Below are 24,621 nucleotides of genomic sequence, written 5' to 3'. Positions count from 1 at the left end.
CATCAAGCCAGATAGGAACCTCTGTGTTGGATCTATGAACACTTAGAGTAACTTCCAGAAGGTATATAGTTTTGCTGTGCAAGCTTGAGGAGGGAGATGTTCCAACACCTTCTCTTGTAGTCTTTGCAATCCTCGTGCTGTTTGTATAATATGCTTCACCTTTTATTTGAATTTGTGTACCTTCATTTGCCCTCTTTTGGCAATTTGTTTTCTCATTATAAACTGTGAAAGTGAGACAAGTATGGAAACAAGACATTATGAAGTTACAGAAATGACTTTCTTGAGAAGTACACTCTGAACTCAGTTTTATATTGCTTCACTTTTAAGCTTTTGATTTTCTGTCACCTTCTGAATATAGCTGGAGCCCCCTGATGCACTAGGAATATAATCCTGCACGACTCAAAGTCATAGCTACTCAGGTTGCTGTCTGTCACTGTTCTTTGCCTGTGAAGGTGGTAATGCAGAAATGAGATAATGTGTTTCCTAGAGGAGAAAAGATGTTGGGGTTAATGTCTTTCAGCTACTTCTGATCTGTCTGTTCTGGACTGGCTTGGGAGGTGATGCTTCTGACTTTGAAGCAGGTTGTTTTACCAGTCGCTTAAACTAACAAGCAAAAATTTACATCTACTTAAACTCTGTTCTACTTTTGTATTTATAGATAGTAGAGGGACTAGAGAAAGATTCATATCCATCAGTAACCACTGAAATGTGTACAAAAATCTGAACTTTATGTCAAGTTTTCTATCTTTCTGATGGAACAAGCTATATTTGCATACCTAAAATAACATGTTTAGTATATTCTTGAATTCTTTGTTTTCATACTTCAGGAATAATATATATTCATTATTTCAGGATTTCTTTTTAGTTGTACTTTGGTAATGCTGTCTTTAGAAAGAAGTGTGAATTCTATTTAAAATGAAACCACATATAACCACACATAACCACAAATGCACTGGATGTCAAGACAATTGGGAGAGGAAAGCCTGCTTAGCAAGTTTGGCATTTCAAGCCTGCTTATGAAAAGAAATATATAAGCAAAACTGATATTTATACTGAGATGACTAAGCTTTTTGTTTCTCATTCCCAGGTTCAGACCTCATCATTGTTAGCCTGCCTCTTATTTGTATATTTTAAGAGAAATGCTTTTTGTCCTTCTCAAAATAATTTTCAACTTAAACAAGGTAGTTGCTGAACTGAAAAAGTTGTGACCTAAAAAATAAGTTAAAAAAAAAAAAAGTTATCTTTGTGCTCTTACAAGGATATAACTGCACTCAAAATCTTTGGAGCAGACTGGCTTCAAATGCTTAGCTGGCGTAACTTTCTTTAAGACAAGTAGTTGAACAGTTTTATTTAACTAATACTTTAAGGCTTTACGATGAATTATTTATAGCTATAAATAGAGTGAAGTTTTGAAAAAGCAGCTATAATGCTTTCTTTCTGCAGAACCACGTAGGAGCTGTATGCACATGTGACAACTGAATTGATCTATATATTTAATATCTAATGGTTGAAGAAAAAGAGGGAGGAAAATGATAAGCGTTTTATTCAGGAATCTCTGTCCTTCTTTAGAATGTCAGTTTGGTTTCAGTAAATCACATTCTCTTTCACGTTCTGTACCCCAGGACAGTCACCGTATGAATATGTACAGAAATACTCTTGCTGCTTCCTAGTATCTTCCAGCTGCCTTTTTTTGAGTAATACCTGCAAAGGTGATGTGCTGAATGTTAAATGCATCACTTCCTCCAACAGATGAATTCAAAGGACATTCTTTACTGCAAGCAGCTAGAGAGGCGGATTTAGCCAAAGTAAAAAAAACACTTGCTTTGGAGATCATCAATTTTAAGCAGCCACAGTCACATGAGACTGCTCTGGTAAGATTACAAGGACAATCCATTTATTTTGTGATAAATGTGGTGGTGGTGCTAGTTGAGATATTGTTTCTACATTACGAAAATTTATTCATCATCTGAGATTGAGGATTTGCCATCAAACCCTTTGTATTTTAAAAATAAATCACAATTATAGAAATAATACTATATGATTTTTACCACATGTTTCTTTTTTCCTGGTTGATTATAGAAACCTCCTGGCCAGGGCTCACCTGTTTTCACTTTCTTCTGTGTTTTTTTTCCCATAAGAATGTGCTGTTTGTTGGTCAGTTGTGTTTTGCTCGACTTGAAAACTACTACATGAAACATGCGTCTTTCTCATAGCAGGAGAAAAGGCTCAGTATGTTACGTGTTCAGGCAGAGTTATCACAAATTTTGTTTGTAAATTGTGTAGTCTGATGTTTAGCAGAATAATTAAGGCATGAAATGATGGATCTCGAACTTTTTATATTTACTTTTATGTTTACTTCTTTGCAGCACTGTGCTGTGGCCGCTGTGCATCCCAAACGGAAGCAAGTAACAGAACTATTGCTCAGGAAGGGAGCCAATGTTAATGAGAAAAACAAAGAGTACGTTTCTGAAATTTTTACTTTTTCAAAGGACTCTGTCATAGGAATGTAAAATAATCTCTCTTTCTTGGTTTAGTTTCATGACACCTTTGCATGTAGCGGCTGAGAAAGCTCATAATGATGTCATGGAAGTTCTGCATAAGCATGGAGCAAAGGTAAATATGTCCAAATATATCTTATGGGAGAAGGCAAGAGGGAGGATTATGTCAGTTAAATACAGTGTTAGGTTGCAGTATAGCTACTGCTTTTTATTCTGTGTGTCTTGTGTTTCTCATATCAGTCTTGAACGATGTTTATCTTAAATCAGTACAGCATGTTCAGGAATCCCATATGAAAACTAAGTCTTCTCCAAATAACTTAATACAGGATTTAGGAGTTCATCTAACTCATTTTTAATGAATCTTATTCAGTTGTAATAAATGTGCTCATATAGTTGACTTTTGTTGCCTTCTCTTGACAACTTAAAAATATCAAATGCAGGAATTTGCTAATGCTGAATGTGGTAGTCTGATGCTAGTCATCGTTTAGCGCTTGCTTCCTTCTGCTTTTCTTGATTGTTTTGGCATTCCATTTAGCCCTTGACTGATGCTTAACAATGTAATTTGTGAGCCTATGTTGAAGCATATGTGCAGCAAGTTATTAGATAAAGGCAGAGGAAAGTACAGAGTTCTTTATTTCGTTTGTTTTCTAGCATCTTTCAGAAGTATTTCAGAATTAATTTTTGAGTTTCAGTTGATTCACTAGAGGACTGAGTGATCTTGATGAAGGATTTACAGTTATTTAAAGAATTGCGCTGAGTGGTATTTTCCTGTGTTTTTTTGTTCTTTTGTGTTGTTTTTTTTTCAATTGACAGTATGCAAATACAGGTGTAGTTATTATCCTTGAAACTAATTCTTTGCTACTGTTGTGTTATGTGTTTCCTATGTTATTCTCAGTAAATCCATTCACATTTGTGATCAGAAAAGCACTTAAACACTGCCTACTCCTAGTTAAAGTTACGTGTATGTTTCCATACTGCACTGGATCAGGCCTCTCTTTCTGTGTCCTAAGTTGCTTAGCTGTAAAATGCAGTCACAGTTCTTAATGAAAAATAGATCATTAAGGTTTATGAAGCTCTGTGAAGTTCCCAGATGGGTTATGCTCTCAACTGTTGGTCTTCCCTCATAAGAGAATTATCATTATCATCCTTATAACTCTTCTCATCACTGGCACCACAGTGAATCTTTGTAGCTCAGGCAGCAAAAATGGAATTTGCTTTCCTGCTGCCATGTATGATGACACTTCCATATCTCTAATGTAAATACCTTAATCAGCACATACTGGGATTATTTGCCTTTTCAATATATTAGACACAGTACTACACAGATCCTGCCCATGGTCTTGTAATACACAGAGAATCTTGATTTTTTTTTGTTATATTTTTGTATTCATGCTCTGCAGCACAGTTCTTCTGTGCCAAGATCATTAATGGAAATATTAAACAAAATTATTGTGCAGCCAGTCACTGAATAGGTTTTCTCCTTTCAGTACTCACAACTCTTCAACTAATTTTTATTTTTTCATATTTTCATAGAAGTTTCCTGTTTGATCCTGTAACAAATGCTCACTGAACTGTAGATGGTTGAGGCCTATCACATTTGCTTTAATTTGAAATTATTTATACTGTCAAAGGGAGGGTACTAGATGAGTTGCCTTAAAAATACTTTTAGAAAACAGTACTTAGAGACTAACAATTTGAAAAAGGTGAATAATTAGAGCAGAACTTTTTTCTTGAAATATGGTACCAAAAGGCAAATAGAACTGATTCAAAGAAAAGCATCCAGCAGTGGACTTAAGAGACAAAGTCATGTAAAGCTTTGTGGTTTGAGAATCATTTGAGATTGCTTCAGGAATGTAGAGGAAATCCTGTTGTTTTGCTGAAGAGCTGCTGTGTCAGACAGCAAAAGTGAGGTAACGTGAAATACTTGTGTTTGAATATGCTCCTTTGTTCTGGGAAGGGAGACAGAGCATAATAAAGACTGTTCTAGGGAGTTTGTTTGGAATGAACAAGAAAATGTTGATGAACTAGAACTGAATTTAATTATCCTGTTTTTTTTCTTTCATTATGTTAACTTGATTCTTGAAGTTTGTCGGACTGATAAAAAAGTGAAGAACCATTTGAATAACATGCGCTTGATCTAGATTTATTTTGTGGAAATATTTGAGAGCACTAGTATTGCCAGGATTCAGCTTACATCCACAGAATCATGTTATTTTGATGCCTTGCTGGCTCTTATTGAGGACACAAGTCTCTCGCATCACTTGCACATTAGTGTGGTACGTCTCACACAGCGTCCATTCTGAGGTCAGTGCCTATGCTTTCATTAGCTTGTTGAGCTTGCAGAAGTTGGACACGACAGACTCAAAATGCTTTTAAGTAACTTTGATGCAGAATACATTTGTGGATGTGATGCTTAGATACGTGGTTTAGTGATGGACTTGGTAGTGTTATTTCAAGTGCACTTGATCTTAAGGGTCTTTTCCAACATAAACAATTCCACGATTAGCTTTCCAGACTTTAGGTAGACATGTGCTTATTGCAGGGAATAATAAGCATTGGAAAAATAAATTTTCTTTCAGAAATGGAGTAGGTTTTGGATCATGATAGCTAGCAACACAAAAAACTAACTGTGTGGTCTTTTGTGATTGTGTAGTTCATCTTTTTTCACTTACTGGATAACCTACCATAATAACACTAATATTAAGCTTTTATGCAAATGGACATCTGTAAAACAGATGTCTGGGTTGTTCACAAGCTTTCAGTGTGAAACTGGACCTTTTTCCTTGTTTTTTCTCTCCTTGACATAGATTTACTCCTATTTATAATGCTACACAAAGGGGGGGGTGGGGGTGGGAAGGAATAGATTACAAATTGTCTTTAAATTAAATGCAGAAGAAGAGCAGTTAGAACTCTTCCATTGCAGGGAAGGGTGCTGTGCTGTCTGAGCATGGGTTCCATCCCAGATTCTTCGAATGTGTATCTTTTAGAAAGACCTCATAGAAAACTACAGCTTGGAAGCTGTTGTGTTTTGTGCTGCTTGTAGTGTCAAGAAGTATGAAAGTACTTAGGGCATTTGATAGCAAAGGAAAGCTGTTACGCTTATGATGTCTTGCAGAAAAGGCTCCTGAATAGCTTTTGAGCTGCAACATCTACTTGACTGAAAAGGGAATACTTTTGTAGCTCTCTGAATGATGCTCTGAGTCACCATAGTTCAGGGAGGGAAAGTCTCTTCAAAATGGTTTCCTATCATCTGACACTGATTTATTGAGCAAATATATGGCTAGGATAAGGAAAATGAAATAACAGGAGTTGTATATGGGATATTCTGTGTGCAGTGGTATCTTTCCATGAGGAGTCTTTCTTGAAATCACTTTTCATTTGATAACACCATTCCACTTTCATGTTGCAGTTTGAGCAGTGGAGTGACCGTATGCATATTAAATGGTGAAGAAGGCAGGTTCAGAGACAGTATGATGTGAGATGAAAGCTGTCAAATCAGTCACTTTTACTGACAAATCTGCAAGGAGTTAAAGTAATTAGGAACTACTACCTACCCATTCCAAACTACTTAAAAAGAGGACCAGTTGAATGCTTTTAATTTGTTTAGTGCAACTAGAACTATTTATCTTCTTGGCAAGCAAATAAGACAGTACAGCTTGAGTATTCTACATTTTGTCAGATAGAGCTTAAACTTCAGCTTTGAATTTGATTTTAGGCCTAATATTGAAGAGTGGCTAACCCAGATATATATCTTAGTAAGTTTGAATTTTGAGAGATTAACCTCTGTTTGTATTTCTTTCAGGAATTACAAATTTACAGTGGCATCTCTTGATTGTCAGATTGTTTTAAATGCTCTATTTGGTCTTCATTTTGAAATAAATCCTGTTGCCTTCAACCTTAGTGGAATACATTCTTGAGTTTCTTTTGGGTTTGTTTTAGACAAATGCTGGGTGATTGGTGAGAGCAGCTGTTTCACAGTGAACGTATTCCCCTTGAAATTGCCCTGCGAAGTAATTCTCTTTTCCTGAAAGAATAGTTTCATTTGGTGTATGCATTCCTCTTGGTCAGCTGCAGCCCTCCCTGTCCCAGAAGTGGGCATGCGTGTCTTCAGATGGCTGCGGTTCTGCCACAAGAGTTGATTGTTAACAAGGATAGTTATTTGGAGGTGAAAGGAGACCTGTATAAGACATGTGATATGGTGGATCTGATGACTTTGCCAGTGTTCCTTTCAAGTGAATATTAGCATTTTTTCCAGGTTACAGTTGTTATCAGTTAGTGCAGCGTGGATGCCTTGCTGCTGTTCTTCCACAATTTGTTCCGTACAGGAGTATTGAATACAGGAATCCAGTGTTACAGAAAATGTTAACTATGATCGTCTTTCCTGGCTAGCTCAGTACTACCATCTACTTCTAGAATCCACAAGCCTCACTTAATTCTGTCTTTGCTACTAACTGTACATAGCTTGAGGCTTGTGCTCCTGTCTGTGCCCTTATCTGTATTGAAACGTATCTGATGTCCTGAAACAGATGAGGGTCATCACCAGAACAAAGTTATGGATTTGGGACATTCAGCATCTAGTTAATATTTATGAAGGCAGTAAGATTTTATTTAAAACAAAACTTTTAGGATAATCCCATGAGAGAGTCATCAGCTGAGCATGGTTAGAAGAAAGCAGAGCTGTTCTTCTGTACATCTTCCTAGGAGAGAGGTTTGTGATCTGAGAAATTGCTGCTTTACCAGCCTGTAGAATTGTTCAGAGATGTAAAAGGCTTTCAAACAATGTCAAAACTGTCTATCTTATGTTGTTCTTTCTGGTATGTTGATGTATTGCAATACTTTTATATTTTTTAATCCTCTCAAGTAATAGATACTTGCTATATAGTTATTTCACTCCAAATCAAATTTTAGTCTTATTATTTTTCACTGATTTTCATGGAATGAAATGTGGTAGGGCTTGAAGGCTGTGTTTTTGGTGAGACAACCTAGCAAAACCTTTGCTGCCACCACAAAGATTTTAGTAATGTAAAAAGGCTGGTTTTTACAGTTACATACAGTTCACAGCCTACTATCCGTAGGCTTTGAAATAGATAACAGGTTCTGAGTTAGTTGTAGAGAACACGTAGTAGTTATATATTTCATAGTGATTAAAAAAAAAAACAACCTGGACATCTGCATTCAAGTTTGTCATGAATGGTTGCTAGGTACAAAGTATCTTCTTGAAAGCTTATTTTCTATAGTTTTTTTCCCCTTTTTTTAGAGCTCTTTATTATTCTCTTTCTTTCTCTGATAGCGAGCCCATGGCAGTGCTTCCAGTGGTTCAGATTTTCTGTTAGATCTTCGCAGACAGGTTTCCATTATATCACACTCTTTGAAAGTAATACCTTTTCATCATTTTGCTTGATTTTTGCCTACTTATGCAGTCTTGTGTTGAATAGATTTATATCCACTTTAAGTTAATATTTCTGTAAAATTACGTAAAATGAGGATTTTGTATCCTGCTTCTTCCCTTCTTCCTCTTCCCTTAGTGTTCTTAATATGACATCTTTACTTTAATTATTGATTGTGAGTCATGTTAATTCCTCTTCAGAAGATGATATATGGTAATTTATTTGCATTGTTAATTATTTACCTCTTTCTATATGAGAGTTTTTTTTTTTTTGCAAATTCACTTTGTTAAATTTTCAAAAATATGATTGTTATTTCAAGTATGGTTTTAGGAATCTGTTTTACGATAACCATGAATGCAAGTAACCTACCTTTTTTTAAAGACAAGAAAGCATCTGTAGTAAATGATCTTTACACTGGAATGTTTACATATTTTATCATTTGGTTTTGTGTAGTCACCACACAGAAGGATTGATAGATAAACTTGTATGCCAGGGGATTCTTGATATAGCTCTTCCTATTAAGGGCAGGGACAGGTGCAGGCTTTTAATTCCAAGAATGTTCTGTTTTACATTGCTGCTGATTTTTCAGATGAATGCACTGGACACACTTGGTCAAACAGCATTGCACAGGGCTGCTTTAGCAGGTCACTTGCAAACCTGCCGACTCCTGCTGAATTATGGCTCTGATCCCTCCATCATCTCCTTACAAGGATTCACAGCTGCACAGATAGGAAATGAAGCAGTGCAACAGATTTTAAGTGGTAGGTAAAAATAAAAACTTGTGCATTTGAACTTCGGCTTCTCCCTTTCTTTTACAGTTGTGGATCTTATTTTTTTTCAGTGCAAGAGACGTAGTGTAGTCTGCTCATTCCTCCTTTCTGCCATCTGCACACGCATTTGCACTATGATATTTCTTTAGGAAACAAAAACCCATAACTTCTCGATTCAGAGATTCCATGCAAAACAAGAATTGAAAAAAGCACTGCTGTTACTCACCTGAGATTGAGTGTGCAAATGGAAAAATATTGAATATTGATAGTTAATAAACCATTTCAATCTATTGCTTGTCCAACAGGGAAGGATTTTACTGTAATAATGCTTTGGACACTGCTTATATAACAGTGTTTTGAGCATATGCATCATCTTACCCATGTCATTTTTTAACGTTTTAGAGTAGGAAGAATAATTGTAACAGTAGCTACTAAAGAGCAATTACCTTTCAGTGGGATATGCGTTTAGCCTAAAGAAGGCAGATTGATGAGAAAACCTGCTGTACCTAGGAGCTTCACTTCCTTCAGCACTTTAAAGTGTACCCACCCACTCTTGAGATGTAGTTTGCTATTTGGATAGTGTTACCTGTTTAAAATGTGCACGTGACTCTGTGTATGTACAGAATCGCACAGAATCACAGAATTGCCAGGGTTGGAAGGGACCTCAAGGATCATGAATCTCCAACCCCCCTGCCACACGCAGGACCACCAACCATCCCACCTAATGCTAGACCAGGCTGCCCATGGCCCCATCCAATCTGGCCTTGAACACCTCCAGGGACGGGGCATCCACAACCTCTCTGGGCAGCCTGTTCCAGCACCTCACCACTCTCTCTGTAAGGAATTTCCCCCTGACATCCAACCTAAATCTCCCTTCCCTCAACTTAAAGCCATTTCCCCTCGTCCTACTGTTATCAACCCTTTCAAAGAGTTGATTCCCCTCCTGTTTGTAGGCTCCCTTTAGGTACTGAAAGGCTGCAATGAGGTCACCCCGCAGCCTTCTTTTCTCCAGGCTGAACAAGCCCTGCTCCTTCAGCCTGTCCTCATAGGGGAGGTGCTCCAGTCCCCTGATCATCTTTGTGGCCCTCCTCTGGACCCTCTCCAACAGCTCTCTGTCTTTTTTGTACTGGGGGCTCCACACTTGGACACAGTACTCCAGATGGGGCCTCACAAGAGCAGAGTAGAGGGGAACAATCACTTCCCTGTCCCTGCTGGCCACCCCTCTTTTGATGGAGCCCAGGATACCATTTGCCTTCTGAGCCACAAGGGCACACTGCTGGCTCATATTAAGTTTTTCATCTGTCAAGACCCCCAGGTCCTTCTCTGCAGGGCTGCTCTCAAGGACCGCTCCTTCCAGTCTGTATGGATGCCTGGGATTCCTCCGGCCCAAGTGCAAAACTTTGCACTTTGCTGTGTTGAACCTCATCAGGTTCACGCAGGCCCACCTTTCAAGCCTTTTGAGGACCCTCTGAATGGCATCCCTTCCTTCCACTGTGTCAACCACACCACTCAGCTTGGTGTCGTCAGCAAACTTGCTGAGGGTGCGCTCGATTCCGTCATCGATGTCATTGATAAAGATGTTAAAGAGCACCGGTCCCAAGACAGACCCCTGGGGGAGAAGTACAGAAGGGGAAGAATGATAGAGATAAATTAAAAAAAGTAAACACATCCTGTGATGACTTTTAAGTTGTAAACTTAGAAGTATTCAGGAAACATTCACTTCAGTTTGAATTATAAACTCACTTTCACAATGTCTACTCTATGAAACCTCATTTCAGATGCTATATTGTACGCCTTTTCGTTGGGAAGACTGCAGCTTTTCTCTTACAACCGTAAAGCTGTTCACAACTGAAATATTCAAAAGCTTAAAAAAGCATATTAAAAGTTTTTGGCATCAGTAGCATAGTGTTGACATTTTCTGTGTTATTCAAAGCCAGCAAGCAAATGCTGAAATTGTTTACAAAATTACAGTGTATTCATTCTTGTAAGATTGAGTTAGAGCTGTAAGAAAACTCATCAAGAGACCTTTTCCTTTTTCCAAACAATTATTAGAAAATTCTGCTAGTTCTGCTTCTTTTAATGAGTGAGATTTCTTTGCTTCACGCAGTCCTTTGGAACACTTATGGAATTCAGATTTCTCTTTCTTTCAGTAATTAAATTGTTTCTGATCTTTACTGTCTTGTGAAGACAAGGATAGGAGTCCAGAAAGGAGATTAAAGTAATGCTAAGGAATTAATCTTTGAATCCAGTGTAGTACTTAGTCTCATCTATCTCATCTCAGCCTCAGGATGCTGAGGTGGCAGTGTTGTTGTGGGGAGTAGGGGGAAAGTAAATAACTTGAAGGTGAGAGCTGAAACCTCACACAGCCTTAGGTTGTAACTCATGCTGAAATGAGCACATTTAACTCTAAATGTACACTGGGGCCTTATTCAGTTTGCTTTTGAACTTCAGCGAAAGCTAAAACCAGCTCAGTGAGCACACAGATTTCTTGAATATAGAAATGTCATTCTTACCATATGCAGAATTAACAAAGCCTTGAAATGTCAGAAATGGCAGAGTGATGTCAGCTCTAGAGCCCAAGTCTGATCGATTCACTCTGAAACTAAGCTTCCTTACTCAGCCATTTAGGCTCTTTGTATTTGAACATCACAACTCCATGGCATTTTTAGAAATGCTAGCAGATGTATTTTCCCAGAGCATGAGGTAATATAATTAATAATCCTAAAACGTATTTTTCTGTATGTAGAAAGTACACCTGTGCGTACATCTGATGTGGATTACCGCTTGTTAGAAGCATCCAAAGCTGGAGACTTGGAAACTGTGAAGGTAAATTTGAGCATTTCATATTAATTTTTCACTTTATTGCTGTTCAGTCCTCATGGAACCACTACACATAAGGTTTGTGGAAGTAGTGTCCAGTGGATGGTAAGTCATAAAAAAAAAAATGTGAAGGACAATTTCTTAATGTTTTTTCTAGAAAGCTGGACATTGGGATGTGCTGCGGTGTTTCTCTGAGTTTGTGGTTGTTCATTCTCTGAGTCCTTCACACAGCCATATTTTTGTTGGAATCAGAAGTGTTATTTCATATACAGCCATGTTCTTTACCAAGGCATGATTCAATCAGAAGGCAAGCAAACAAGTGTTAGAAGGTGAGATGTAGCATTTTAAGCCATCCTTTTCTGAAGATGAACAGTTATACCATGAAATGCTGGCATCACAGGAAGGTTTGGTCTTAGCTTTAATGCGATCATACAACAATTCAGGTAAAATAGGCTGCAGATAGACCATCCTGGATGGTCAGCTTGAGCTTCAATATATTAACATTAATATATATATTAACATTCAGCAACAGTTTTGTGTACCAGCAACTCCTTTGACTGCTAAGCTCAATATGTTTGTGAAGACAGCATGAGCTGGAAATGGTAGCTTGTCTGGAGAAACTTACATGGACTTGAGCCTGGTGCTTGATGACTTAGAGGCTTGCCCTTTTAATGTGTTAGGATTGTCTTCATGCTGCTTCAGTCGTTCAAGTCCTATTTCTTAAGAAAGTACTTTTAGACATAAATTTAGATGAGTTATACTTTTGATTTTGCTTATGTGGAAAATTTCCTGAAACCTAACTTAAAAAAATTGGTATATAATAATAAATTAACCAAATTTTATATTGTGATGATTGATGGGGGGTAGGGTTTTTTGTTTGCTTTGTGGATTTTCTTATTTGGGGTGGGTTTGTTTTTTTCCAGTCTTTTAATAGGCGTTGATTTCCTTTCACAGCAACTTTGCAGCCCTCAGAATGTGAATTGTAGAGATTTGGAAGGCCGCCATTCAACACCACTGCACTTTGCTGCAGGATATAACCGCGTATCAGTGGTGGAGTATCTGTTGCACCATGGGGCAGACGTGCATGCCAAAGATAAAGGGTATATTTTCATTCTGTGATATACTCTTATTGTTTTTTATTACTGTGAGATTTGAACCTCCTCTCTTCATTTTGGGTTGAATTTCAGGAACTGTCATATTTTTTCTTGTTAAAATTTTTTCTTTCTTTCTTGGAAGGAAGGTAGAAAGGTAGTGTTTAGGGACATGGTTCAGTGGGCAGTAATGGTGAATGGTTGGACTGGATGATCTTAGAGGTCTTTTCCAATCTTAAAAAATCCTATGATTGTTCTGCATTGTTTCTGTCATTAGCTGCGTGGAGACATAATTAAGTTGTGTTAAATATTAAGTTTATTAATATTGATTAAGTTAAATGTAACTTTCTGGCAAAACCACAGTCTCTCACACATCTGGCAATGTAATCCATGATCCTTCTCTTCCCCCTTTTGTCTATTTCAGAGATTTTGCAGTGTTTAAAAGCAGCCTCTCAGTTATTTCAGGTGATCTAAAATTAGATTGGAATAACATGAGGTAAAATACCAGAGTTGTCTCTGACCATTTCTCTGATTTGGTTAGATTTTATTATTAACTTATTTATTCAGTTAGATAAGAGAAATCCTTTACAAATGTTCTTATTATCTGATTTCTTGCAAAGTGATTGAGTGGAATAGTAAGATTTTTTGATCTTTCACTCTAATATATTGGACTTCAGGGTGAGGGGTAATTCGTTTCCAGCACTGAATTATCAGTTTTCCTCTCGAAAGAGACTTCTATTCGAACATCCTTCTATGGGTGTGTAGTTGTTAACAACTATACTTCAAACTTATTGCTTAGTTTGATACCTTTTCTGAAATTTTCAGTCAACTATGCATAGTCAGATTGTAGCAATTCTTGCAACTGTTTTTTGCTGCTGCTAACAGCATTAAAGCCACTTGCTTCTAGCAAAAGCAGCATTGCTGTTTGTTAAGCATTCAGAAGCCTCCACTGTGAGATCTAAAGAACAAGGAAGATGTTTGTTTCATTTAATAATAGCAAGGAAATAAAGCCATAAAAGACTGAAAAATGTGGACTACTGTCCAGTGAATGTTTTATCTGTTGGAATTTTGTGTGATTGCATATTGGATTGTATTTTCTGTAGCTATTAAAACTTTATCTTTGATTAGCGGCTTAGTTCCCTTGCACAACGCCTGTTCTTACGGACACTACGAAGTAGCTGAACTCTTAGTGAGGCATGGTGCTTCTGTCAATGTAGCAGACCTATGGAAATTCACTCCTCTTCATGAAGCAGCAGCAAAAGGAAAATATGAAATCTGCAAACTGCTATTAAAAGTATGTGATCTAGAATTTTTAAATGTGTTTTTGAATATGTTTTGTTTTTGTGTAAGATCGCATTCAAACTTATTTGCATTGTGAACTCTTAATGGTGCCGTTGGATCTGTTTTCATCTTACAGTTGTCGGCGTATTGTGTAATGTCTGTTCACTTACAGAGAATTGTTAGAATGGTTACTTTTCCCAGTAGGTTTATTAGATCGGTCCAACACGACCAGTTAATGCTATTAACCAAGTAGGACAAAACTCTCAAAATAGGGAAGAAAAAAAAAAGTATTTGTTTGGGAAAGGAGGAAAAAAAAAGCCTGCAACAAACAAATAAACAGAAAACACCAGAAGTCCTTACCTATTCATCCCCTTCTGGAACAATTTATGTGGTTAAGTAAATCTTTGTAAAAACATGCAAGAGTGTGTTACAGATCAATAACTGCAGGTGGGGACTGACTTAGTGTGTCTGACATGCAAAAAAAAAAAAAAAAAATTTAAAACTGTTAAATCAATGTATAATCTATCAAGATCCTGGAGGAAATGTGTATTAATATCCTGTGGAATAAATATTCCTGATCAGCAGAAGTTGTAAAAGACATGAGGTAATACCAGCGTATTTCCATGAATTTGAGAGACTTCTTAACATAAGGTCATCTTGGGATGGTAGAAGTGGGTTCTAGTGGATTTCTTACTAATACTATTTCCTATTATAGCCTTTGACTTCACATTTCTTGAAGCACGGTATTTAAAATATGAATAAGTAAGAATGTGGATTGTCTTAAAATTAAATTGTTCTTCCACACACACTACTTTTCCTCTTGCAGCTGCAAAGCCCCAGTATAACAAGAATAAGTGTAGAGTCTTGCATATGGGGAGAAATAACCACATGAATCAATACAGGTTAGGGGATGACTGCTGGAGAGGAGCTCTGCAGAGAAGGACCCGAGTGTTCTGGTGGACAACAGGTTGGCCATGAGCCAGCTGTGTGCCCTTGTGGCCAAGAATATCATTGGTATCCTGGAGTGCATTAAAAAGAGTACTGCCAGCAGGCCATGCTCTCTACTCTGCCCTGGTGAAGCCACATTTAGAGTACTGTGTCCATTTCTGGGCTCCCCAGCTCAAAAAAGATAGGGATCTCCTAGAAGGTGTCCAGCAGAGGGCCACAAAGATAATAAAAAGCCTGCAGCATATCCTGTATGAGGAGAGCTGAGTAACCTGGGTCTATTCAACCTCGGGAAGACTGAGGAGGCATCTATTAATGTTTATACATATCTAAAGGGAGCTGGGAGGCAAATGGATGAGTCCAGGCTCTTCTCAGTGGTGCACAGTGATAGAACAAGGATCAGTGGCCTAAAACTTGCACATAGGAAGCTCCGTACAAGCATGTGGAAGAACTTCTTTACAATAAGGGTGACAGAGCACAGGAACAGATTGCCCAGAGAGATTCTGGAGTCTCTTTCTATGGAGATATTTTAAGACCCATCTGGATGCCTACATGTGCAACCTATTGTAGGGAACCTGCTTTAGCAGAGGGTTGGTCTTGATGATCCCTTGAGGTCCCTTTCAACCCCTGCAATTCTGTGGTTCTGTGATATTTCTCACCTATCTCATGAATTAGTTCATTTGATTACCAAATAAGTATTCAGATTCAGAGAGAGAGAGCACATCTCTTAAAAACTCATCAGCAGCAAAAACCAGAAGGTGTGCAGACATGGCTGTGGAGTAGACACACTGATGACCATGTTAGTACCACCTGAATACAGGAGATAGTTCAAGCTTTAGGACTCTCATAATTGTTCAAGCACAACATTACTTTACAGGCACTGGAGATCTTTGGAATCTTCTGACCATTTAAGGGGGAATATAGCCAGTATAGCCATGTTCAACATCAAAGGGTCTTACCACAAGAAATACAGAAATGTTGAAATCTTTCTTTTAGAACTCACTCTTGCACAAGGATTGAATGCACCCTTAAGATGACATGGTTTTGTAAAGATTTTGAGTGTCCATGGATACATGCTCATGCTGCAGTTTACTCAGGGTTTCTCCTGCTGTGTGCCTCATGCCAAATGGCAGTGCTGTCAGTTCTGCTGAGCTGTAAATGTTGAGATTCATTTCTCCTGACTTGTGCTCTTTCTCCCCTGTTCTATGTAAAGAATGAAACAAAAACCACACAGACCTTTTGGAAAGACTTTCAAAGCCTTTATTTAAAATGGCTCCTTTGTTTGTTTCTGTGATTTTTAAGGAGTCTGAGAAGTTGCTACCTTTTCACTTAGATATTTATTCTTGACAATGCTTGAATAGTTTGATTTTTGTGAGTTTAAAATTAAGGAATCTAAGGTTGTATCTGGGAAATTCATTCCTGGTTTTGAAAAGCTTTTTGCCAAAACAAACAAATTAAAAAAAAAAAACACAACTCTTTTCTCAAGAGAACTACAAATGCTGATCTGGTTCTGTATAATCAGTGCTCTGTCTCCTTCTGTCCCTTTCTGCTTACCCTTTTCACCTTGAACATTTCTGTAATGCTTCTGAGTACAAGATGGTTTGTTCCTTCTGCTCTTCCCATCCCCATCTCATTCTCTGTGGCTCACAGTGGCACAGCATGTAGCCAGCATCACTGGTGAGAAATGCCAAGGTAGACTTGCTGGCAGGGGTTAGATCACTGATCGTTCTGAAGGAGTCAACCAAAGAATTAAAATGCCTACAGCTGCCTGTGTCCTATCTGTGTTTGATCTTTTCATTACTGCTAGCAGTGTACAGAGAGAGAGCTGTCCTCCCACAACATTGTTCATGGACACAACTCATGCTTTATGCTGTAGATGTTTGTTCCCCTCTTTATCCCATGCTCTAGCAGTTTGTTTTTTTTCAGTGATTGATTTGCATGTCTTATGAGCACAGGTATATTCCAGCAACATTTTAAATCCACTTTTCTGCTGTCCCACCAAATGTTTTCTTTTCTGCTTGGCAGGACTTGTGAACAACTTAAGATTGTGCTGTTATATAATAGAAAGTGTAGAAATAAACATTTTTATAGATCATATCTCCAAGAAATGTCTTTCAGCAGCAGGGTGGTATTCAGTGAACCTGAGATCTTGCCTTCATTAGCCAAGATTGGCATACTGTTCTTCTGGATGTATTTATTGTATTGAACTGCACTGGCAAAATCCCTTGCCTCCCCTGTGCTTCAAAATAGTGACATTTGCGTGCGCTCTTCATGGTTTTGACAGCAGCATTGGACTTTGCTCTTTGCAGCATGGGGCTGATCCAACAAAGAAGAATCGAGATGGGAACACTCCTCTAGATTTGGTGAAAGAAGGAGACACGGATATTCAGGACTTACTGCGAGGAGATGCTGCTTTGCTAGATGCTGCCAAGAAAGGGTGCCTGGCTCGAGTGCAGAAGCTGTGTACTCAAGAAAATATCAATTGCAGAGACACCCAGGGAAGAAATTCAACACCACTACATCTTGCAGGTGAGTGAATCTGTTTCACAGTATGATTAAAGTTGAAAGGGACCTTTCGCTGTAATCTGTTAAAACCCCTCAGCTCAAGGGGTTCTATAGAGAACCAGCCTAGACCTGGTTCTCTATAGCTATGTCCAAGTGAGTTTTGAAGATCTTCAAAACTCTTCTCTAGGCAACCAGTACCACTGCTTCATCACTTGCTAAGTAAAGTACTCCCTGATGTTCACCAGGAACCTTGTGTCCCAGTTTGTGCCCATTGTTTCTTGTATTGGACTGGACACCACTTCCAAGAGCCTGTATGTTTTGTCTACTTCCCATAATATTATAAGAAGAGGTTGCAGAGCTTTAAGGATAACTTTACCATACAGAGTGTTGTTAACTGGCACCTGTATTTCAGGAGTTAATATGGTTACTAAGAAAAAAAGAGCTTTTGCAGTTGAAAAAAATGCTTTAGCTTCACTGCCTGACAATTTTTGTTTGCTGAACTTCTCCTAATATTCAATTTATTTTTCCTGTTTATTTTCTACAGCTGGTTACAACAATTTGGAAGTAGCTGAATACCTTCTTGAGCATGGTGCTGATGTTAATGCCCAGGACAAAGGTGGATTAATACCTCTACATAATGCAGCATCCTATGGGGTAGGTACAGGCTCTTTTGCTTGTGGACACATCAACAGGGAGCTCCTAGAAGCCATATCGAAAGCTGGTTATTTTGCAGTTGTCTTGCAGTGAACAACCTTAGCCTCATGTGCATCCTGTTTTTTTGTCCCATAGATGTAGCTTAGTGAGGCTTATTTGGGCGTAGCAGTTTGGAAACATCACTTTGCCTTTGTGCAAGCAAGCAGATGCAAAGCTTTGAATGGTTTTAAATTGTGAGTGACTGCTGAAAGAGGAAAGAACTCAAGTAGGTACTGAAAGAGTTGTGTGGAAGTAAGACAGGATCACATCTGTTGCAGTGGGACTGCGATGGTTCACTGAAACTATTTTAGATGAGGCAGGTCCTCTTTCCTCTGTCTGTGTGCATACCACTTGCACAGATGCCTCAAAAGCAGCTGCTAATTGCAGATGAGTTGAGAAAAAGCTTTTGCAAGCAATTGTACAGAGATGGTGCTTGAGAAGATCCTAGCAGCATGCTTGAGGCTAGGCAAAGGACATAAGCTCAAAAACTAGTGGATTTGATGATCTAATTATATGCTTTGTTACTGCAGGGCCATAGCACGAGAAGAGCAAAATCTAGGAGAGGCATTCTTAATGGATCCACGTGTTTTGCTTTCTTTTGAGATCTGAATGAGGAAGGCATGGGGAAAAGTGCAGTGTTCATCTTCTTTCTACTGAGTGTATCACTGAAATACAGCCTGCATCATTTGCACTGGTTCTCTGTCAGTCTGGGCTTTTGGTGTCTTAGAGAGCAAAAAGCTCTGAATACCGCTCAAGATTTTGAAGTGCAGCACTATGATTTTTCACTGCTGGTTCTAATACCAACCAGTATCATTCATCAGCTTCCATCATAAATACTAAGTGCCCGGCACGTTGCTTAGATCTAGAGATATATTCTTTTACGAAGATTGTGCTCACTCTTTCAAAGCACAGCAAACCAAAGCATTCTGTATGACAATAAGGCATGCTTTATTGTCACATGGCAACATAAAAGATTGGTTCAAGCTGATAATCACTTCAAAAATCATAATGCCAGTTTAATTTGGTTATCTTGCTCTCTTTAGGAAAAGTTAATGAGGCTGTGTTTCAGTGCTTTTCCTGTAGTTGCCCATACTTCTGAGCTGTCATCAGCCCATTCAGATCTCTGTAATGGGAGGCAGACAGATGAGTACTGCTTTCAGATGTTTGTGGCTGGCAAGTTTCACAGATGTAACCTTTTCCTCATGAAGTGTCTTCAGTTCTCCCAGCCAACACTTCATTATGTGTGCCTCTCAGTAGGGTTTTGTGTTGTGGCAGAGAAGCTGCAGGAAATGCAATTGCTTTAAAAGTTTGGAAGAGAGGAAAAATAAGGTCAGCAGTAATTTCAAACTATTCAGAGCAAGCTTTTTCTAGAGCTGTTAAGAGCCTCTTAATTGCTGTTGAAAGAAAAAATGAAATCCATTAGCAAAAGTCTTTGTTCTTCCGCTTACTATTTTCTGTGTTTCATTCTCTTGCCTACTTTTTTTTTTTATTTCTAAGCTGTATTCCACAAGTAATTTTATTGGTCAAAGAGAGAGAGTTTTTTTTCACTGATTTTTCTGTTATTTTAATCTGGGAGACTTCCAAGATAGAATGTTGATGGAAGCATGGAAATTTAAGTACTTTTATAGCCCTTGTAAAACAGTTGTTCCTTATGACACTCTTAATGAACTCTATCAATTACATGTCTCAAAATATGATTGGAGGAAGAATAAATTTGTGTTGCCTTGGGTGGGTTCAATGACAAAGCTCTGTATGCAGACATCTAAGTGGTGTCTAAGTAGTGTAGCATTGGAGTTCAGATCTCCTAGTCGTGTATCACAAATGTCACAGCACCATAAATTTGTGTTTCCAGTTCAAATATCTACAAATGTTTTGACAGCAAAGCCTATTTATTTTGTGCTGGAGGCCTTATCCTGTAGTAGTAGCACAGACTACTTACCATGTAGTTCAGGTGATTTGACAGAAATGTAATTCTTTGCTTGATCAAAAATGGATTGGTAGGGTTGATCCAGATTTACTGATTGTGGAGCTGCAGGATAGAGTCACACCTATTAAGTGCACTACTGCATAAAGAGGCAGGTAAGTGGGTAAAAAAAGGAAAGAGAAATCATGAAGTTCTCTAAGCACCAGTATTCTCATCATAAAGTAGGAAATATGTTTTATTATCAGTGTTGTGTTCATTAAAGTGTTTTTGTTTTCTAGCATGTGGACATTGCAGCATTGCTGATCAAATACAATACATGTGTAAATGCAACAGATAAGTGGGCATTCACACCATTGCATGAAGCAGCACAAAAAGGAAGGACGCAGCTCTGTGCTCTGCTGTTAGCTCATGGAGCAGATCCAACCATGAAGAATCAAGAGGGTCAGACACCACTAGACCTGGCAACAGTAAGTTCTTGCTTGAGTGCCAGCCACAGTGTACTCTGGAAGGTTTGCTCTGCATTTAAATGACTTTCTGTGGCTTCCTGGCCTCAGCTTTCTCTGTGTCAAAGTAGAGGGAAATGGATGTCTCCAGGGTGCATTTGCAATTTCTTTTACCCATGCATATCCTCTGGCTGAGGTTTTAACATGGTTTGTGATATGAGGATCCCCTCTGCTAAAGGATTCACTTCTGGAATCAGTCTTCTCATTGCCAGAAGCTAATCTATCTGAAAATTGCCTCCAGTGGTAGTCAGTCTGTGTGTGCTGTCAGTAATGATTTCACTGAACCTAGAAGAGAAATGAGATGAGGTTTTATTGGAATGGAATCACTTAGTAGGTGATCGTGGTTGGTGCCTGCGTATTACCTCAGCTCTTTTTTGACGAGCTCCAAAACAACATCCTGGAATTTGTGAGTGGCTGTCAAACCTATTTTAAAACTGGCACTGTATGCTTTCTTGTTAGCGGTGATAGTGGCAGCTGGTTAAAGAACCTAAGAAGGTCATGTGAACATGCACGTGTCAGCTTAACCATTCTTGCTAAAATAGATAACTGCACCCAAATTGGATGCCATGTCTGTTTCTGGTGCAAGAATCACAAAAAGATGTGCTATGAGGAAATTCTTGAAGATGAGGGTTCTTTTTAATTTAGTCTATAAAGGTATTTTGCAGTCCAGTTGCTAGCCAGTTCATACTCCTCCTGAAGTTCCTGTTGTTTTTTTGTTTTAAACAATAAGAGATTATTGTGGCAAAGGGAAAGGTAGAGTTTTCCATTGAAACTTTGATCCAGTGCAAAATGTTTGACCAGAAGTTAACTGACACAGATTGAGACGGTGTTGTGTGGTCTAAGTTGCTGAGAATAATGTTTTTTATTGCTATACCTGCCTTTAACACCTGTGAAGTCTCTGTGCAATGCATTGGGATGCTCTAGCAGCCATAAATTCCCATGTTAGAAAAATAGGAGATTTTCCTTTTAACTGGGAGAATAGGGTGGTTAATTAAAAAAAAAAAAAAAAAAAAAGTTCCAAGAAAAAACTCTTTACAGAGATCAGTGACTTGTGATACAACTGAGCCTAGTTGAATGTTTTTGTGTTTTTCAGGCTGACGATATCAGAGCTTTGCTGATAGATGCGATGCCTCCAGAAGCTTTACCTACGTGCTTTAAGCCTCAAGCAACTGTTGTTAGTGCCTCCCTGATCTCGCCAGCATCTACGCCATCCTGCCTTTCTGCTGCCAGCAGTATAGATAACCTCACTGGGCCGCTGGCAGAACTAGCGGTTGGAGGGGCATCAAATACTGGTGATGGAGCAGCGGGAACTGAAAGGAAGGAGGGAGAAGGTGCATTTGCTGCTGGACAAGTTTGCATTGCCAGAAGTACAGTAGTTTAGATTCACAGCAGCTCTTGTTTTATCTGAAAAGCATTTCTGACCAGGCAGAAATTACTGCACAGCCTGAACTGTTGTCCACATTGTGAAGTGTCTGATGTTTGCTCTGTTCTGATGTGCTCTGCAGGAACGTTGTTGGCTGTTCACTTATGTTTGCTTTTCACAGTTAGATATGCTTTTGTAATCGGAACTGATTAGGTGCCCAGATGTTTGCTGTTGATTTTATCCAGAAGATCCAATGAGAATTAATTTGACAGAGTTATGATTGTGAAGGCTGGAGGATTTCAATAAGATTTTTTAGATCTTTTGATTCTTATTTGGAATACATGCTGTGTATCAGCATCTGGGTGATTACATACCAAAAATACACCCAGTCTTCATTTCCTTCCCCTTGCAATATGAGCCTCTGGCACAGACTGATTGTGCTTTTCATTATTTGATACTGAGGAGGGGAATAGTGATTATATTTGCACTGAGGTTTCACACAATGGAAGTGGATTGTTTTTTATGAGGCAAATTGGTTGTATGAAGAATGAGTGACTGGGATTTTAAGAGAAGTGGTATTTGTTGGTTTATTTACTTATTTGAATTGAGTGTGTGAGATTAAATGATTTTTTTCTTATTACAGTTTCTGGTCTTGACATGAACATTACTCAGTTCCTGAAAAGCCTTGGTCTTGAACACCTTCGGGACATCTTTGAGACAGAACAGGTAAGTGTCAAGTGTTTTCTTGTGTTTTGAAGATAGACTTCAATTCCCTGATTTTATAAGAGAGCAAAAAGACAACTTCACATCTACAGGGAAAAAAAAAAACACAAAACCATATCCAAGAAAGGTGCGGTTATGAAGGAATTGGCAAATGCTTTTCAGTGAGGTAGAGACGAAAATATCTGCCTGTTTGATTTAGTTATCAGTGGTTTTCACTTTCTTAAAAAATGGTGATTGCTAATTTGGTTTGTATTCTGAGAACTGCACGTGAACTTTCAATTAACTTTTGAACATAAGTGATTATTAGAAAATTTAGGTTGGAACATCACCTTCACTTATCCTGTAGCAATCTTGATATTTGAAGAAACTTTTCCCCATCTATACTGCTACATGTGACACTTAAATTAGATGTAGGAATTCCTCCCCTAAGCTGAACTAGAAATCTAGTTGAGTAGTGTGATGAGTCCAGAGAATGCAGAAGTGTGGTTTCCTAGTGGGTTAGGACTGTAGTATTAATTGAATTTGCAGAGCTAGAAAGTTTTAAATATAATTGAGAGATGGGGGAAGCTGCAAAGTTATCAACAATTAGCAGTGTATGAAAAGAATACAACTCATTACAGTTCCAGAATCTTACATTTCTGTAAGGTATTTATGGCCTATTTTTATGTACTGTTTTCTTAGATTTAACATTTTACGAGTTAAAAAGATTATTTGTGTGAATAAGATGGACAGTGGTGCATGTAAAAAAAATACAAGGAGGCTGGATTTGATGGTGTTTTTTCCTCATATTTTTGCTGCTAATCTTTTGTGATGGATCAGGAAATAAATACTTTAAATGTAATTTGTTACTTACAGAAAAGCCTCCAAATTCTTCCACGAAACGTTACAGAGGTATCTCCCTCCCCAAAGTTACCATGCTATATAATATTTTTTCCCTTCTTACACATAAGCATAGGCTCTATTCTTTAACTTGGAACTGCTTCTAGTAAGAAGCAAACCAACCCCAAATGAATTTGTATTCTACTCAGTTTTTGTTCTTATTTTATTATTTTTCCCACCTTCCACTCGCTGTGCTGCTTTTGTCCGGTTTTTGCTTCCTTAGCTTCTAATGTGTTCTTAAGATCTTTCCCTGCTAATAAGATTTAACAATTTAAATCAGTTTTATCATTTCTGAAATTGCTATGCTGCTCTTGTAGGTTTGTGTGAAAATAAGCTCATCATCCTACTGCCTTCATGTTCATTTTTTCTACTTGGCTTTAATCTCATATTGATATCGGGTGTGTGCTGGTGCTGTCTATTATCTGTCTTTTCTCTGTTTTTTCTAATATTACTGTGCACATGATGAATGTCTTCAGTGGCTTTTCCACAGCAATCTCATTAGGGCTGTTTCTGCTCAGTTGCCCAGTTGTTCAAATTATCTATAATTCCTTGCTGGAATTGCTTTCTTTTGGATTTGTGGTACTCAGTTTGTAGTTGACAGTGTTGATATCTGCAAGTCCAGTTGTGCTAAGGATCTACCTGGTTTTTAAGCAAGTTATATGGGTTCCTATTACTTGCTATGCTTCCAATTCTGATTTAATGTAAAATTGGAAGTAGGCTTTATAGAATTACCTCCATCACATTAAATCTTTGTTTCACGTAAACAGCTTGGCACAGAATTGCCTTACAGCAATGAAAAATGTGTATTTCATTTAGCACCTATATCTCTTTTTCAATTTTGAAAATAGTTTGACAGCTTGTTTTGTTTTTCTATTTCCACCAAAATCTCTTTGACCTTGATGTCTAAGATCACGTCAGGTGATTGTGGATGTATTTGTATATTACAATAACATAACTAGTTCTGCCTGTTCTCACAAGGCTAATTATTTCTCAGAATTGAGCGTAGGAAATAGTTGGGATAGTTGAGCTTGACTTTACCTAGCCAACTCACTGGCTTCATCTCTGTGCAAGCACACGTGTGGATATGCACACACCATTATATACCAAAGTGAAACACCTTTTTGGTTGCACAGTGAAAATTCTGAATTACTAGAAGGTGAGACCTTGAATGCTTCAGAAATGTTCCATGCTTTGGTTTATCCCAGCTTTTCCGTGCATCCTCCTACTACATAAGTAAAG

At 38.2% G+C, this 24,621-nt stretch overlaps 1 protein-coding gene across 4 annotated transcripts in view; it reads left to right on the top strand.

Moving 5' to 3' along the window:
• Positions 1-24,621, top strand: part of TNKS (tankyrase) — a 109,490-nt gene that overhangs the window by 74,284 nt on the left and 10,585 nt on the right. Inside the window, exons 9-21 of one of the 4 annotated variants that reach the window (XM_090139066.1) lie at positions 1,750-1,871; positions 2,367-2,458; positions 2,535-2,613; positions 8,475-8,646; positions 11,402-11,481; positions 12,430-12,575; positions 12,991-13,062; positions 13,695-13,860; positions 17,102-17,321; positions 17,842-17,951; positions 20,193-20,381; positions 21,511-21,748; positions 22,424-22,506. In XM_090139066.1, coding sequence (XP_089995192.1) covers positions 1,750-1,871; positions 2,367-2,458; positions 2,535-2,613; positions 8,475-8,646; positions 11,402-11,481; positions 12,430-12,575; positions 12,991-13,062; positions 13,695-13,860; positions 17,102-17,321; positions 17,842-17,951; positions 20,193-20,381; positions 21,511-21,748; positions 22,424-22,506 — 1,769 coding nt within the window. Of the gene's footprint in view, positions 1-1,749; positions 1,872-2,366; positions 2,459-2,534; positions 2,614-8,474; positions 8,647-11,401; positions 11,482-12,429; positions 12,576-12,990; positions 13,063-13,694; positions 13,861-17,101; positions 17,322-17,841; positions 17,952-20,192; positions 20,382-21,510; positions 21,785-22,423; positions 22,507-24,621 lie in introns of all 4 variants that reach the window. The other 3 variants (XM_090139065.1, XM_031596746.2, XM_090139067.1) reach the window with 3 other exon arrangements.

Source organism: Phasianus colchicus, chromosome 4 (assembly GCF_987193195.1).
Source record: "Phasianus colchicus chromosome 4, bPhaCol1.hap1.1, whole genome shotgun sequence".
NCBI classification, from domain to species: domain Eukaryota; kingdom Metazoa; phylum Chordata; class Aves; order Galliformes; family Phasianidae; genus Phasianus; species Phasianus colchicus.
This window is presented reverse-complemented; position numbering and strand designations above follow the sequence as displayed.